Here is a 17651-nt window from a genome sequence, read left to right as displayed (position 1 = left end):
ATAGCGCAAATTATATTCAGATTAATGATCCCCCTCCCGGGTGACTTTAATCTAAGCCTTTGTGTTTTTGTTTGAGTTTAGTTTTGAATTTGTTTGCGTTTTCATGCTTTTGCTTGAGATGTCTTACTTTCCTTTGAATGGAAAGATTTTGATTGGTGGTTTTCCAAGACATGCTTTCATGTCTTGCAAATTCTGTGAATTGGCCCAGAATAATAAATACTTTTATTGAAATCAGCAACTACAGATATTTGTAAAAGATATTTAGTGGCATTTTGTTAATGTTCGGTATGAGTCTGCTGGCTAGCTTTTAACCTATAAAACAAGTTTTCGATTTCCGAAGCTGAACATCAGGGTCAAATATATTGGACAAAAGTATTGGGACACACCTCTTAATCATTGAATTCAAGTGTCTCATTCAGACTTATTGCCACGGGTGTATAAAATCATGCACCTAACATGCAGTCAAGTTTACAAACATTTGTGAAAGAATCGGTCATTCCGAAGAACTCGGTGAATTCAAGTGCAGTACTGACATAGGATGCAATCTTTGCAGTAAGTCAGTTTGGGATTTTTTTTCCTCCTATATATTCCGCAGTCAACTGTAAGTGGTATTTTTGCAAAGTGGAAGCATTTAGGAACAACAGAAACTCAGCCATGAAGTGGCAGACCATGTAAAGTAACAGAGCGGGGTCACCGGGTGCTGAGGTGCATTAAAGTAAAAGTAACTTGGTAACTGCAGAGTTCCAAACTTCCTCTGTCATTAACCCCAAACCGATGGATGAGTCTGGATTTGGCTGATGCCAGGAGAACTTTACCTGCCTGACTGCTTTGTGCCGACTGTAAAGTTTGGTGGAGGAGGGATGATGGTATGAGGTAGATTTTCAGGGGTTGGGCTAGGCTCTTTAGTTCCAGTGAATCGAGCTCTTAATGCTTAAGCATACAACGACATTTTGGACAATTGTATGCTTCCTGTGGGAACCGTTTGTGGAAGGCTCTTTTCTGTTCCAGCATGACTGTGCCCCGGTGCACAAAGGAAGGTCCATGAAGACATGGTTGGGTGAGTTTGGTGTGAAAGAACTTGATTGGCCCACACAGAGCCCTGACCTCAGCCCCATCAAACACCTTTGGGATGAACTTGAATGGAGAGCGCGAGCCAGGCCTTTATGTCCAGCATCAGTGCCTGGCAATATTCTGAATGCATAAAACTAGTTAGCTGTTCAACAAGAAAGCTTACTATAATTACTACAGAAAAACAAATCAAGGCTGGTAAATACTGTACAAACCTCAGGCATCCAAATAATGTGTTGAAGTGTTATTAATGAGCACAGTATGAAAGATTTCTCATATAGCAATCTGGATCCAACTGCTTAATAGTATTCAAATAAAACTCACAAAAACCTGATTCATCCATCTATCTATCCATTTTCCAAACTGCTTATCCTACTGGGTCACGGGGGATCTGGAGCCCATCCCGGATGCAATGGGCACGAGGCAGGGAACAACCCAGGATGGGGGGCTACTCCTACGGGCAGTTTAATAACTCCAATCTGCCTCAGCATGTTTTTGGACTGTGGGGGAAACCGGAGTACCCGGAGGAAACCCCACGACAACAAGGGGAGAACATGCAAACTCCACACACATGTGACCCAGGCGGAGACTCGAACCCGGGTCCCAGAGGTGTGAGGTAACAGTGCTAACCACTGCACCACCATGCCGCCCCAACTGTGCTTAATCTGTTTAAGAAATGATAAATCGCCAAATTTAATCTCCTATAGCAACTTCATAAAATAAAAAACATTAAGTAATGTACAAACTCGCAGGCATACATTTTGTTCACTTTTGGTTTTAAGCATCGCGAATTTGACATAAGAACACAGACGATGTTTAAAAAACAAAATGTTTTGTGAAAATCCAGAATAACTGTTCAGTAAATTATAGTTATAAATAAATGAGCACTGCATTAGGTTTTTTGGATCTTGCGATATTCTCCGGTTTTTTGGATTCTTGCGATATCTACTCGAACTCGCAAGAGTTCGGATGTTTGTTTCAGTCGTACTGCAGGTGTATTGGTCAGGTGCCCCAATACCTTACTGTAGTCTGTATGTCAGGCCAGTTAAAGCCATGTGAGAAGAAGAAAATGTTTGACATTTTGAGAGAAACGCATTAACTTGAGAAAGAGAATTTCTATTGGACCAGTGACATGCATCTGAATCCCCTTCACTGCTTCCTATGTCAGCAGAAATAGTATTATGACTATCCTGTATTACAGACCAAGGACACTTGTTTGCCTTGGAGGTGTACTTCCATAATGGAGAGAAAAGGCTATTGTCGTAACCATTAATTAGACTGTTTAATGAATTGGTAATGTATGGTAAGGGGCTATGTGTGTCTACCTCTGATTGGACAGTTGCTTGCCCCAGTAATCACATGTGTGCTGGGCGCTTGAACGAGGCCTTACACCCTCAAAAATACTCTAGGGGCACTGTGTAAATGACTGACCCTACACTGAAACGCCATGCTTTGCTCTCGACTGCGTTTGCGTGTGCCTTTGTCTCAAAAGGAGAGCCAGACGGGAAATGTGTAAAGTATTCCAGTGTACCTGTACTCACACTTGTGCAGATGGCAAGCAAAGCATCATTTCATCACTGATGTTTGTCTGAAATCCACCTGTTCGGTTCATTATATCAGGTCGCGGCTCCATTCTCTGACAACTGGGTTTTTCTTTGATAGTCAGTTACTTCACCTATTCTTACAGGTGTGTGGCAAGTGCTAATTGGAAAGGGTCTGAAAGAGCTGTAGGATGTGGTCCCCTTCACATTCACAGATTTTCATTTTGAGAACTTTTTGAGTTTCTGTGGAAAACCCTTCAAATTATAATTTGAGTAGGCTTTTTGTTTATTATATGTAATGTTATGTTTAACCAACCTAATGTTAACTGGGTCTAATCTTGAAATGGATTCATCCATTTAATCAAATGGAAACTGGGTAAATGCTTAAAGATTTGAAATCATAAAATACAAACTCACCAGGAATACATATTATTTACTTATGATTTCATACATTACATATTTCGGATAAGAACTTGCATAGACGATGTTTAAAACACAAAATGTTTTGGAAAATGTAGAATAATGAATATGTAAATTATAATTCTAAATGAATGAACACTGCATTAGGCTCACAAACCCTATGATATTTTCGGGGGCGAATATTCGTGCTCGAATTTTAAGCGCGGTTCGCTAACTCCGAGTTTGGATGTTCATTACTGTACTACTGTAGGTGTGATAGCCAGGTGCTCCAATACTTTTGTTCATGTGGCGTGTGTATGTCAGGCCAGTTAAAGCCATGTGGATAGAAGAAAATGTGTTTGATATTTTGAGACACCCCCTGTGGAATGAGGGAAACGCATTAACACTTTAACTGCCTAAATGGTTAAAGATTTATTTCACTCCTTGCTGTGGGTCGTGTGTGGCTCACTCAGTTAGGACTCTGCCAGTGATGGGAAGCTCATTGATTTAGGTCCCATGGTTGGAAGAACGATTTCACTGCTGGTACTTTAAGCGAAACGTAACCCCAGCTGCTCCAGGGTTGTTGGCTGACCCTGTTTTCCATCCTTTCTTGTATGTTGATGTGGATAAATGCATCTGCTAAATAAATGTAATAAAAACTAATAAATAGAAAAACATGGGAATCACCTTTTGTAAAAACCCCAAAATGTCTAAATAAGAGTGAGGTTGTTTTCACTGCGGTGTGGCGACTGTACAGGTGATGTGGTCCTGAGTCTTTGGCGATTTCTGGCTGGAGGCCTCTCCGATCTCGCCGATGTCTCCGGCCTCTCCGATCTCGCCGATGTCTCCGGCCTCTCCGATCTCGCCGATGTCTCCGGCCTCTCCGATCTCGCCGATGTCTCCGGCCTCTCCGATCTCGCCGATGTCTCCGGCCTCTCCGATCTCGCCGATGTCTCCGGCCTCTCCGATCTCGCCGATGTCTCCGGCCTCTCCGATCTCGCCGATGTCTCCGGCCTCTCCCGCCTCTCCCGCCTCTCCGATCTCGCCGATGTCTCCGGCCTCTGCGGTCGCTCCAGCCTCTCGACTGTGGCACAGCCGCAACAATGAAGGAAATGTCAGCCATAAAAACAGCCTGCAGCTAGTCTGTGAATTCTGTTAGCTGGCAGTGGCTCGATAACTGATATATACTAAAATGGAAAATAACAAATACAATTAATGTAACCTATATGTTATATTTATTTAACAGATGCTTTTAATCAAAGCAATATGCAATTGAGAAAGCTGGGTCAGTCAGTCCCTGCGGTAGCTGGGGTGGAGGGTCCTGCTCATGGGCCCAATAGTGAAAATCATTCAGCTGCCTGCAGCGTCTGAAGCAGTGACCTTTCGATCACAGGCCCAGCATCTTCACCCACAGAGCCACACGCAGCCACCCACAGTTGTATTTAAGCCTAAATCTTTAGGTCTTGGGATTCATGCATCTGATTTTATATTCATGCATGTTATTCACGTTGGAATATTAATACTTGCACACCAGCTGACTTGTTGCCAGCAACAAGCTCTAGTACTTATTTATGAGAGAAGATGATGTCTGTAAAGTGTGGGAGGAGACCCCAGGGAAGACCCATGACACGCTGGAGAGACTGTGTCTCTCGGCTGGCCTGGGAACGCCTCGGGATCCCCCCAGAGGAGCTGGATGAAGTGGCCGGGGAGAGGGACGTCTGGGCCTCCCTGCTGAGACTGCTGCCCCCGCGACCCAACCTCGGATTAAGCGGGAGATGATGGATGGATGGATGATGTCTGTAAGGTGTTCTTTACATATGAGTACATATGGGTTAAGCACCGGTCTGCTGACACTGACCCTTTGGCATGCAAGCCAAAAACTCAGAAATCATTTCATAGATCTTTAAAAAAAATTTGCAGAGGCATCGTATGGGTCGGGAGGCACAACTGATTAAATGTTAACATGGATCGCCGCAAAACTGAAGCAGCGCTGCATAAAAGGGCAGTTTTGATGCTTGATCCTGTTAAGACGATAACTCAATAACCGTCTGACAAGGGCTAAGCGACATATCAGTAAAATATCGTATTGTGATTATGAATATTGATAATAGTCATCATTTTGAACATTGTGTAATGATATAGCCTAAACACCTGTTTTCTTCCAAAATTAAGAGAGAAAGTGCTTTTTGTTACACAAATTCTATCAAGGTATGAGTCTGATTTTGGTGTTTGGTATCATTATTCCTGTCACATTCATAATTATTAGTAAAACAATTTGGCCATAATCATAAAAACTCTAAACTATTTTACTGCTTTCTACATATGAATTTTAGAATATCGTAATAAATATCGACATCTTGAAAATCTCTGAAAGTGTCTTGATGTCCAGGAAATACAATGCTGTAATTTTCGAGATCACCAAATTTAGTTTTAACATGCTTCTAGTCCCTCTTGGGGGGAAAAACTGTATGAACAAACCCTTCATGAAAATATTTTTGAAAAATGGAGACAGGTGTTAATGCTACAAGCAATTTGGCTTATTGGTGACCATTTCTGCTCCTTTGTCGCTCTGTGCCAATTGGGACAGATGTTGAAAAATGAATTGTGCTTGCTGCCGCTCCATTTGGTAGTTAATTTGATGAGGTAGCCTGAATTGTGGGCTGGTGTGAGAATTCGGGCCATTTGACGGGAATTGCGGACAGGGACATACTAGAATTTGCTTCTCGGGTTTGTGTGTTAACAATGAAAGCTCTGGTCGAGTATGTACAGGTCTATGCAAAGGAGAGTTTAGCGTCTGGCATTTTGAACCCATATCTTAAGGGATATGGGGTTCGATGCATGTACCAGGGTTTTATGGGTGTTTTTTGGCTTTGCTCTTTCCTTAGTCCTTTGTGTGAGGTTTCAGTTTAAATTGACCTATGATTGACTGGTATCCTGTCAGTGTTCTCTGCCTTGTGTCCTGGGATTGGCTCCAGGCTCTTTGTAACCCTGCACTTCAGGCTGGGTGATATGAACCAAAAACCATATCTCTATTTTTAGGCACATAATGCATATCTCAGTATTTTATACATGTCTGTGCATCTGTTAATCCTCCACACACACGTGTGCATGTATGTACTGTATATCATATGATTTTTCTTTGGGTACAATGATTATGGCTGCTACGTTTCAGTTCGCTGTTTCAGAAGCTGCGAGGCTATTTCTGTGCCTGTTCGCCTCACATCTGATCGTTTAAGCAGCTGGCTGCTGCCAGCAAGACTCCGCTTTGCGGGCTTTTCACTTCGCTTTCGACGCCATGCGCGCCAACGCACTTATAACGCCATGGTTTATTTTATGACTTTTTGGAACCCCGGCGATAGCGTGTGGGGAAGCCAAACCATAGGGTTCCATAAAAGCTCTTTTTTTATTGAAATGTCCAGCAGACTTGAGGGTTTCCCGTCTGTTTTGTGTAGGGGGGAGGGGGGTCTCACCACTCACCCGCCCCCACCCACCATGGCAGAGATGGCACTCATTTCACAGGGCCGTGGGTCCTCCATGCTCTGCAGGAGCGGTGACGGGGGCCAGGTCTCTCTAGGACACCTGAAGCCCCATCCATAATGCGACTGACCTCTCACTGAGAGAGACCTTCTTCCCAGGCTCTTCCACGAATCGCAGCTCGGGGCTGTTGCGTGTCTGGAAAAGCCAACGTTAGTTGCAGCTATCGAAATAAAAGCTGTACAAAGAAATGTAGGCTGTACATATATATCAACAGGACACTAAGGACTCAAATGAACTCATTTAAATTGCTGACACGGACGATACTTATTAAATACTAGACCTGTTACAGCACCTTTGTTTGTGGGCGTAAAGGTCTTTAATGGAAGGTCATTCTCTGTGAAAGTGAGATGGGTGATTCTGGATTCCACATGTAATCCTGTCTGTGTTATTGTTCTGTCTCAGTGGCAGGGGAGCAGGGGGGTGCTTAAGGTTTTGTTGCGTTCTTATGATATTCTGGGTTAAGCTCTGATTGCAGTTGAGCTTCCCGCTATAGAGCTCTTTTGGGATTAACGGCGACTGAGCGAAACCCTTGAGGCGGTGGGAGTCTGTGAGTTGAGAAGCACAGCAGGTCGTATTTTTCCGGATGGCCTCCGGAGGGGGGGGTGGGGGTACGGATGCGTCAGGGCATCCCCGGAACCAGGCCGCCCCGGAACCAGGCCGCCCATTTCTGGGTCTGGGGACGAGGAGAGAGAGTGGAAGTGCGGCCGAGGGCGGAGCTTGACGTCGCGCCACACCCGACGTTTTGAGGCCAGCGTGGTGCATCGTGGGAAGGCGCCGGCGCTGTAGGGCCCAACCTGAGGCTCATGTGTGCCTGGCAGTTGGCGCCGCGGCGTGAAATAATAATGACCCTCGAAGACATAAAAGGGAAGAATGTAAAGCAGGTCTATAAATAGAGAGACACGGACTGCCAGTTTGTCTGCCTGCAGGCTGCAGAGTTTCCCTCTGGATTTCATCGTCTCTCTGCCCACTTTGTTTACGGACTGATAATAAATACGCTTTTTTGTTTCCCTGATTGGCTTAAAGACTTGCATTGTGTTACTGCTTTCAAGATGCACTATGTAGATTATTTTTCCAAGCATTTACGAAGTTATTAAAACTGATATCAATTTGATGTTGAAGTTTCATGCCAATGATGTTAGGAATCACTGTTGTTTGATATTATTAATTTAGCTATTTCTATTGAACTGCACCGGTACGCATATTTCCGTTTTGATTTTTTTTTTTTCTGGTGCCAGTATTGAAATTTGTAAAGGATGAAGTTTGTGGCGTTGAATGATTTGCTTTGTCTGGATATGGGCACCCAACCTTGGACGGCCTTCTGTTAGCTCTATAGGTATCATTTACTTGTTGGATTCACTCTCGGATGGGTGTGGAGGGCAGGGGGTGATAATTGGAAGCCCTAACTGCTGAGAAATGATCATCACTTCAAGTGTATCCTTATCAGTTACCTCTTTCCTGGAGGGAAAAGGGCAGGGTTTCAGGGAATGGACCAGCTGTCACATGTTTATAGACACACGTGGTCAACACGCCGCCTGGGGAATTGCATGCTATGTTGTGGGCATGGGGGCTGTTGTATTACCGCCATTGGCATTAAAGCCTTGCATGCAGCTGTTATTTCCGTCCATGTTTTCTGGCAAAACACCGAGTCACACTGTGCAGCAGTGCATCAGGTTGACCTTTCACCTTTAGTTATCACCTTCAGGAAATATAATACTCTGAAAATTCATTGCCTGGGCGTATCGAGAAACTTGACACGAATGAAACATGTCCTGTTTCACTTTGGCCTGTTCATGTGAGTTTGAGGCACGATCCTTCTGATGAGGAGAGACAGAGCTTAACCGAAGGCGGAGTCCCCGTTGTCGGACTCTTTGCTGCCGGAGTTTAATTACCCCGAGACCTTTGTGGCAGAGTGTCAGAGCAGCTCTTTTGTAAATAAAGCGATTAAGAAAAAGGACTCTGTGTGTGTTTGTGGGGGGAGGTGGGGGGTTATTCTGAGGAACATCCTTGAGATTCAAAGCAGCATCCAGCCTGGAGTGGAACGTCAGTGTGAGGCTCACTTTATTTTTTTTGTAAACCATTTCTACAAGCAGCTGTTCGTCAGAACTGTGCGCAAAAGACACGGAATGTCAGCAACGACTGGCGTGCGTCCATCAGCGGGAGCGGCTCCCGTCAGACTCTCGGTGATCGTTTAGGCTGACGGGTTTTGGGAGAGGTCGTCAGGGCTTATGTTCCCGGCATCAAAGCCAGCTTTTGCGACCGGGCCCTTCCTCCGAAGGCTGTGATGCCGCGATTCTTAGCGGCATGGAATAGAAACAAACACAGCTGAAACAGACGCTGCAGTTGATGTCCTGTGAAGAGCCTGCTACACTACCTTAATCTAACATGCCCCCATCTCCCCGGGCCAAGATGACTCGGGCATGTGTGACTTGTAGACAGATATGGTTGGGCAGGTATATTTGGGTGTAATGCAGCAGAAAATGTGCAGATCCAGCCGCATGGCCAGTCGGGTCGGGTGCTAAAGTAGCTGAGACCCAAAGACCCAAAGTGTCAGATGATCGTCTGATGTAACAGCTCTCAAAATGAGGAAACCCTTATGAGGGATTTTAAAATGGGCGCTATGCAGTCACATAAGGTGCCACTTAATGATCACTTCTGTTGATGTCTAGGCCTAATTGTTTTTTAAAAATTATTGTTTTCTTCCCACAGTAGATATTAACAGGCTGTGCAGCTGCAATGGGATACCATGGGAATTGTGTGCTGGAGAACTTTCAGGCTTCTAACACGACAAAATGAAATTTAGTGAAAATTTAAGACGGGAATTATAAACAGAATAGGTGTTTCCACTCAGTATAATAAGCCATTGTTGTACCATGTGGGAGCTTTGGGTAACAAGGCTTTGAGGGAGTGCAAAAGTCCATTTTACATGGTTTTAAGAAAATCAATATTTGTCTGGCAGCAAAGCTTGCACTGAGAAACTTATGACCGAGTAAATAAGTGTTCCACGTTTTTAACGATGTGTGTCGTAATTATCTGCTTTTTCTCCATTTCGTTACATTGAAATAACATCGCTTGCGTTCATGTCGGGTCAAGGCGTATTGAAACATGCCAGATTTTATGAAGCAACGACGGCTGAAGGTCTTGTCAGCAGTGCCGCGAAGATTGTTACCATAACATTTCCTTTGTTTACTTCAATCTTGAATGTGATCTAATTTGTTATGGCACAAGATGTTCACTTTTAGTGTGTTTTCACCTTCGTAATTATTTGTTTATTGGACATGTGTATTTGACTGCTAGGCTTAATTTTTCTGTGTGAAGCCCATGTATGACATGTCAGGGTGTTAGATATGATTTCGAAATCATGGAAATGCAATAAACTGAAAAATCTTTGCATATATAGAAGATGCGTAAATTGGCTTAGATTTGCAACCAGCGTCTTTGGTAAATTTTTGATGGTGCAAGACTAATGATTTTAACGGCAATTGGATGACACCCGCAAAGGTGGCTGCTCTGTTTCCCTGGCCTTCCGTGTCGTTAAAGCTTTCGCCATTGAAAGAGCGTTGGGACAGGATGATCAGATAGTAGATCCCGCTTTCATGAGAATTCAAAGGACTTTTCCGGTCTTTTTAATCATTTGCGCACCCCGTCTTGCGTCCCGCTGCTCGGAAAAGGGAAGCGGGTTCTTTTGATTTGCTGAGTTCTGAGTCACGTGTTGATATTGTGAGGATTCAGACGACTAGACCCTAAAGGTCCACGTCAAATTTCATCGATTTATTTATTTTTTTTTAAATATATATATATATATTTTTTTTTTGCCTGCCTGCCCCCAACTAATGAAATGTGAGCTGTGCGGAGAGTGTTATCGTGTCACTGGTTTAGCTACAAAACCTTTCTGCTGGGGTCCCAGTGTCAGGTTCGCTCTTTCTTTCTCTTGTCTTTGAAATTAATAATGCATAAGAGGGGAAGTTGGATGTAAAATAAAGGCCGTCCAGCTCCCTTTGGCTTCCTTGGGGATCGGGGAGAGTGGAGTGCCAAAGCGCTGCTCTGGATCTTCAGTCAGTAAGTCGCACACTGTGCTAATGAATCATGTCGTGGTTTAAGCATCTGGCCGAGATCCAGCTTAGACAAATGGGTTGTTTTACTCGGTTTGAGTCAAACTTAACAAAAGTTTTCCGGAATCTGCCGAATGAAATTAAAAATATGCTACTAATTTTAATTCCTAAACTTCCGACCTGATTTAATTCTATAGTTTAAAAAAAAAAGTCAGGAGTTAGTTGGGTTCACGGTAGTGTAAATATCTGTCACCTACTATATATGTTCATTAAAAAAAAACAACAAAAAGATTGTTGCCCAGTATTTAATGAGTTCAGGTTCCTTGCTTTCTATACATTGTTGTATCTGATCTCATTAATGTGGTCCATGAACAAACGTCACATTCGTGAGAACCCCATTTGCAAAATGAGTTTAATTTTAATAAAAATAAAAAGTACTTGGTAAATTTCATTTTAGGTAGGTAAAAGGTAAAATTTAATATTTATCAACCTTTTATTTCCTGGCTCTGATACCTTGTGTTTACAGTATTGACGCATCTAAAACTTGCTTCTGTGTATAAGTTTAATAGGGTGAATTATTCACATTTGAGTTAAAATGCAAATGTACAGACAGTTTAACATTTTTGTTTGGTTGGTCTCTGTCACTTTGCATTTTCTTTGTAAAACAACATCAGTCCATGTTCTCGATTTTCTCTGCCCAGGAAACACCTTATCATACGTCACTGTATGGGATGTGGGGTTTAGGGAGGGTCTTGCTGAAATGTTAACCGCTCTGTATTTCTTAGGGGCGTAAAGGACACAGCTGCTCTTCCCCATGGATGCCCAGCTGCAAAACCAGCATGTACCAACGCCTTTGGTCCAACCTCAGGTACGCGTACAAGCCGGAGTCACCAGTCTTGAAAGCGATAACCCTACAGTGTGTGTTCCCTTGGTTTGTTTTTTTTCTCTGCTTTAACTTTTCCCAACCTACTTCCCCCCTCCATCTTCACGGCTCACAGTCTAAAATTCTCTGCCTTTGCATTTTACCCTGGCTGTGTGGTATGCTCTGTGCTTTTTGGTTGCCTCCTACAATTCCTTACAGCTTCCTGTGTGGGGCTCTCTGTCAGTCTGCCACAGGGAGTGTTTGTGGGCTCTGCACAGATGCAGTCTCCAGTTGACTGGATCGCCTCTCTTTCCCCATAGTCGCTCTCAGGTGCCGAGCAGGGGGTGGTAATAGTGTTCCGTGCGTCGATGCGCCCCATGATGCTGTGGCACTCTGTGCGCTCTGTTTATTTTTTCTCTCAGTGGATTCTGCTCACTTCTTGAGAGGCTCAGGGTATAGAGAGCAGGTATACTAACTCAGGCATGTGTGGAATCTATTTACCCATTCGTGTAGGGTTTTGCGTTTTGAAACTTTGTTTGCTGTGTAGTCTTTAAGATTTATCTCTGTATGGCTTAAATATGTCTTGTATGCCCGATGTTTTTAAATGCAGGAATATGATGGTGATATTATTGAATTATCAACTCCACAAAGAAACTTTAAGAAAAATCCTTTTCGGGTGAAAAAATATTATTAGCTTATGCGCAAATGGTGATGTCTTATGTCGCTTGAGAAATTGGGTTGGGTTTAATTAAGTTAACATTCGATAAAGAAACAGCAAATACAAAATGTATTGTAATGTTAAGACTTGTGTGAGTGTGCCCTGCGATGGGCTGGCCCCCCATCCTGGGTTGTTCCCTGCCTCGTGCCCATTGCTTCCGGGATAAGCTAGGGACTCCCCGCGACCCAGTAGGATAAGCGGTTTGGAAAATGGATGGATAGATGTTAAGACTTAATTCACCTAGTCAAATGTGGGCAGTGAAGCCAACAGTTTCTAAACCAGGAAAGCAAACCCCATAAAATGTAGTTTCCCTTGGAAGGCTAGTTTTAATTGTTCAAGGTGGGGGGGTGTCTAACCGGTGATTAGCGTTAAATATTAAGATGGTTATCTAGCTGTAATAATTTGACCTTAAGATTCCATACATAATTGTAGGACAGGACAGCTGTTAGCTGTGTGCTGACTAGAAGATGTTTTGGAAGTTTTAGGAAAAGGGAAGATACCTTATAATTATTTTTAGGGTTCCTTTGCAATCTTCAGTTACTGACACTAAGTGGCATTGTTGCACTTGTCGCCCTCAGTACTTGGTGAGTCTTTGCCCACCCATCCGCCCAGCATCCCTGTCCCCCGCCGTTGCGTCCTTTCCCTCGCCAGTCCACTTCCACATCTCATTGGCCGCTTCTCTCAACAAGCTGTTCCTTCCTGCGTGGGAAAAACAAAATGGAGAAGCTGCTGTTGGACTTACGAGATGTTACCATCTCGAGCTCCTTTCCTTTTGGGAAACCACCCATATTCATTTCCCCTATATGCTGCCACAGTCCCGACCTACTCCCGACAGACGTTTGCGGAAGTGCTGCGTTATTTCACTCTGCATTTCCCGAGTGTGGAAGGGTGTTCCCTTTGCCTCACCTTTACTCAGCCCCCCACCCAATAAACTGTGATTCGTGCAGACTGCCCCTAGTCATTGGGGACTGAAACCTGCCACTCATCCTGTCAGCCCGTGAATCTGAACGGTGCGGCAGGATGGAGCGGCGGATGAGGTGAGCCGTCAGTCAGACCCATCGCTGTTTTGGGGGTGGGCGGCTCTCACGGGGTGAAAAGGTGCCACAAATGAGCTGTGAAGTTTACATACAGTGCCCACTGTTAAACAGATTAGCTCTAATGAAGTGTCTAATGCTCAGAGCGCCGATGCCTAATCCTCACTGGCAGCCCCTCCCCAGCTGCCGGGAAAGCCGCCGCCCTCCGGCCGTCTCCCGCCACGGACGGGCCGCGCGGTTCGGGGAGGCGGCACGCCGCTAATGCGCTGAGACGGCGCACGGGCCTGACATGCAAATGTAGGTCATTGCATATGTAAATGTGCGATTACAGAGCTGCATGCCAGGACGCATTAGCGCCACTGAGCGCCCAGCATGTGGTTGTCATGCCGCCTCAGAGACGCACGCTAGCGTTTTGTCGGCGGACCGTGCGGCCGCTAAGGGTGGATCACTCCCTGAAGCTCATTCGGCCACGTGGATACCTGCCTGAACCCCCCCCCGCCCCTCCCACCCTACACGTCTTATTAAACATCAGCGTTTGTGAATTTTGAGCTGCAAAATGACTTTCTCCGCTGCTACGTAACTCTGGTTTTTCATCTCTACCCACGTTTGCTTCTGTCTGGACCCAAACTCACTCGAGCTTTCAGGTCAGTCTTAGATTATCCTCGGACAGCAGTGGGGGGGGTGGGGGGGGGTCTCTGCACCCGCACACTAGATTATGCCTCCGTGTTGTCAGTTTTAATGGGATGCTTCTTTCCCTCACCACTTATTATAATAAAAAAACTGTCAGCTGACACAGCAAAACACTGAGATTGACTGCGCCTTGATCTCCCCGCCCCTCTGTGTTTGGCTGCCCGGATTATTGTGATTTTGTAGAAATGTAGGTGTAAAATTGCATTTTTTATTTTATTTTGTGTTTATTTAGTCCTGTTGTCCATGGTAGCTGTGTTGATCAGTTATTTCTTGGCTTTTTAAACTTTCCCCTGTGTTGATGTTTCCTTCATGGGCTATTTTATATGAACAGGTTTTTTTTTTTTTAATCAGTCAGCCATTTTTGGTGGGGTGGTACTTTTATAGGTATGACGTTCATTCATATCCCATTCATACTCTGTTTTACCCAGTCCATATCCCGTATGCTACTGTTCTAATGTTTGCTTTGTTTAACCACAATTAAAATAGAGCCAAATGGATGTAATCCCATTTGTATGTCTGTGCATTTTTATGTTTTTATTTTTAATTAGTATTATTTCTTGAGTTGGCTGCCCTTAAGGGTGCCCCATGGCTGTTTTCTGTGATGAAATGTGTCATCATCATATGTCAGTTTCTTGCCACTTTTGATTTAAAGGATGTAAAGGTCATTAGTTACCGTTATAGCATATATGAAGGGGTAACTACACAATTCATCGTGTTAGCTTTTCGTGGGGTGGCATACAGTCTGAATAACGGAATGTTGTGCTCTTGCAGCATGCAGAGGTAGATATTGGGACTGGAAAGTTCATACGAAGTTCATTTTTAATCCTCTTTACGCTGCCTGCATTTCTTTAGCATTTTAGTTTTTCGCAGTTTTATGAGAGAGTGATTTGTTGTTTTTTTTTTTATTTTATTTTATTTTTGTCATCGTCTGTATTCACAGAAGCCTCTACAGCCCGACATGGGGTACAACTGCCTAGCCAACTTTCATGTTGAGAAGAAAATCGGAAGAGGACAGTTTAGCGAAGTGTACCGGGCCAAGTACTGGCTAGACAACACGTCCGTAGCTTTGAAAAGAGTTAAGGTGAGTTAAATGCTAATATACTCTACAATATTAAATAAGTCGTGTATAAGTAATACAAATTTAATAGGTGAAATGTATTATTCTGAGGCATTTTCCTTGTATAATTTCACTGTATATTTTGATACATTTTAATATTTTGCCTTTTGCATTCAAACCTGCTGGTGGTTGTGTGTTTTGAATGTAATGGTCCTGCATCATCATCTTCACCTGTATCAACTTACTCCTCTCCCATAATTGCTTGGCCAGGGCAGGGTATCTTTGAGCCTGAAACTTCTCCTGGGTGGCAGAGCTTGCTGTATCAGATGCCAGTCAATCAGAGTACACCCTCACCCAATCACACACTGTGTAACACTTTGGAGAGATGAATTCTCGTCAAGTTTTTAGACTATGTAAAGAATCCACATGACCTGAAGGAATTTTTTAATGTTTTAATATTACATTAAAATGTATTATTGGCTAAATTATATGTTCTGGAAGTCAGTAATATTAGATGTAATTAAGGAGCGACCTCTGGTATAATAATTTGTGGCTGGAGGGTCAATGGGTTGATTTTCTGTTTTACACCCAAACTAGTTTGATGAAAAGAATTTCATGTTATTGAAATCATCTGCTCCTATTCATGAGTCAAATTCATACAAACATCTGCTTTCCTCAAACCCAAAGTGTCTCAAGTTGAAAACGGTGCTCTGCATATTCATTTGCATTTCTCCTGCCATCCGCTGTCACCTCTCGCTTTCGGCGATGCTTTCTTGTAGGTTAGGGTTCCTGAGGAAACAAAACGCAAAGCACTCGAGATGGGCGGCATGAAACGACGGATCGCACCCCGAAGTCCTCTGTCACAGAGGGGCGAGAGAGTAAATAAGCAGTTAGAACTACCAAATAGTTTCCAGATTAATTTTTACGTAATTAATCATCATTTAGCATTTAGCAAATTAAGTTAAATGCATATTATTGTCTAATTTTTAAAGTGCGTTCATTAACTTTAAAAAAAAAATAAAAAATTTAGTGAATAGCCGACACTGGGAATGCATGGTATATAAGTTAACATATCGGTATCCGCTGATGTTCGTTAAAAATCATGATATTGGTATTGGTCTAATGTGTTAGTCTAGGTCAGTATTGCTAGCTGATATTTAAAAAATGTGAAATATTTATATTAAAAGTTAGCATCACAGCTAAAGACTTTGCTGAAATAATCAAGATGATTCGCACAATCAGACAATTGACTATTTTCTGGTGGGAGATGATGGGTGTTGTCGACTCATCAAACACTTAGAAATAAGTGAATCAGCATCTTTTTTAAAGGAAAAGACAGATAGAAAATACATATGAAGTCACTCTGCTGTTTTTTTAGAGGTAGGAAGGAAACTTTTCATAGTCGTGGCTTGAGATGCTTGAAAGGTTACACTTGTCCTCATTGCTAATTAAAACTTCAAAATGAAACCGACTGCTTGAGATGGGAAATGCTTGGTCTGCTCATAAGGAAAGTTTGTTGCGAAAGAATATGATTCTCAGCATTGCTGTGCTCAGCATAATACAGATGTAACAAAAATTAGTTTCAGATTCCCGGCGTTGCAGGAACGCAGCGTTTCTATGTTTCTACTACTATGCAGTCATGCGAACATGCAGTGCATCCCTGAAAGGCATTCAAGGCAGAAAACACGGCTGAAACCATGGCATCTCTATCCCCCCTCTCACTGATCCAGAATCTGTGATTCTCAGTGCTGTGTCAAGCGGTAAACTAAGCAGTATTATGAACGAGAGGCCCTTTTGCCTCTTAGCTTCCAGTGAGTGCATTGAGGTGACCAGATTCTGATCTGCAAATGGGAAATCGGTAAATCGTATGATGCACATGCAGTACTTTGGATAATCGTTAAAACTGAGAGAGAGGCTATGAATGGGAAAATAACTGGAAGAGTGGTGTGAAGAATGTCTCCTCTACCCTTGAGGTAGGTTGTGGAAGCAAAAGGGAGTCTCAGCACTAGCTAGGTGTATATAATAAAGTGTATCCCGTTGGACGGCTGAACATAACCCCACTCTTTGACAGATTTAATCTGCACCTGAAGGGTGGAAATAAACCTGTTTTTGACTTATAGTCATGTTTATGGTTTTTGGGGGAAAAAGAACCTCTTCTGTGATCGGCTAACGAAGGTGGATTTAACACGCCTGTCCGCGTGCACCGGGCTGCGCCCGGAAGCGTCGTCATGAGATGTCGTTTGGCAGGCACTCGACCGATGCGGAAACCCTACAGCCAAAGTCCGGACAGCGATGTGGGGATTCCGGCCTCTTTCCGAACCACCTGAGCTGCTGAAGGAGCCGCGCTATTCGCAGTCCAACCTCCGGAAAAGTACGCTGAGAATTACCTGCTGGAAACGAGTGCTGTTTCCCCAACACAGGGGGGGCCGTGCTCCCTCCCTGACCAGCGTGCTTGGAAGCCTGCACGTTTGTAAATGCAATTCCTCCACAAATAAGCACGTCAGATCGAATTAGAGGCACAGGCTGACGAACAAACCGCTGTTCCTCCTCGTGCACGTTTCCTGTGCCAGATTCGATGCCAACGTGCTTTTTATTGAGCACGGAGAACCATGCAGATTTCATTGATGGAGCTTGTGGTTTCCCACAGTTTAAGACCCCAAGGCCCTAGGCTGAGTCCATGTTTGCTTGGCTGAGAG

The 17651-nt window shown here is 43.7% G+C and overlaps 1 protein-coding gene across 5 annotated transcripts in view; it reads left to right on the top strand.

Annotated features, from left to right (window-relative positions):
- Positions 1-17651, top strand: part of nek7 (NIMA-related kinase 7) — a 48655-nt gene that overhangs the window by 2934 nt on the left and 28070 nt on the right. For 4 of the 5 annotated variants that reach the window (XM_048976237.1, XM_048976239.1, XM_048976236.1 and 1 more), the window contains exons 2-3: positions 11380-11462; positions 14839-14979. In XM_048976237.1, the coding sequence (XP_048832194.1) occupies positions 11409-11462; positions 14839-14979 (195 nt within the window). In that variant the 5' untranslated portion in view covers positions 11380-11408. The remainder of the gene's footprint in view (positions 1-11379; positions 11463-14838; positions 14980-17651) is intronic. The other variant, XM_048976238.1, reaches the window with a different exon arrangement.

Source organism: Brienomyrus brachyistius, chromosome 15, assembly GCF_023856365.1.
Source record: "Brienomyrus brachyistius isolate T26 chromosome 15, BBRACH_0.4, whole genome shotgun sequence".
NCBI classification, from domain to species: domain Eukaryota; kingdom Metazoa; phylum Chordata; class Actinopteri; order Osteoglossiformes; family Mormyridae; genus Brienomyrus; species Brienomyrus brachyistius.
This window is presented reverse-complemented; position numbering and strand designations above follow the sequence as displayed.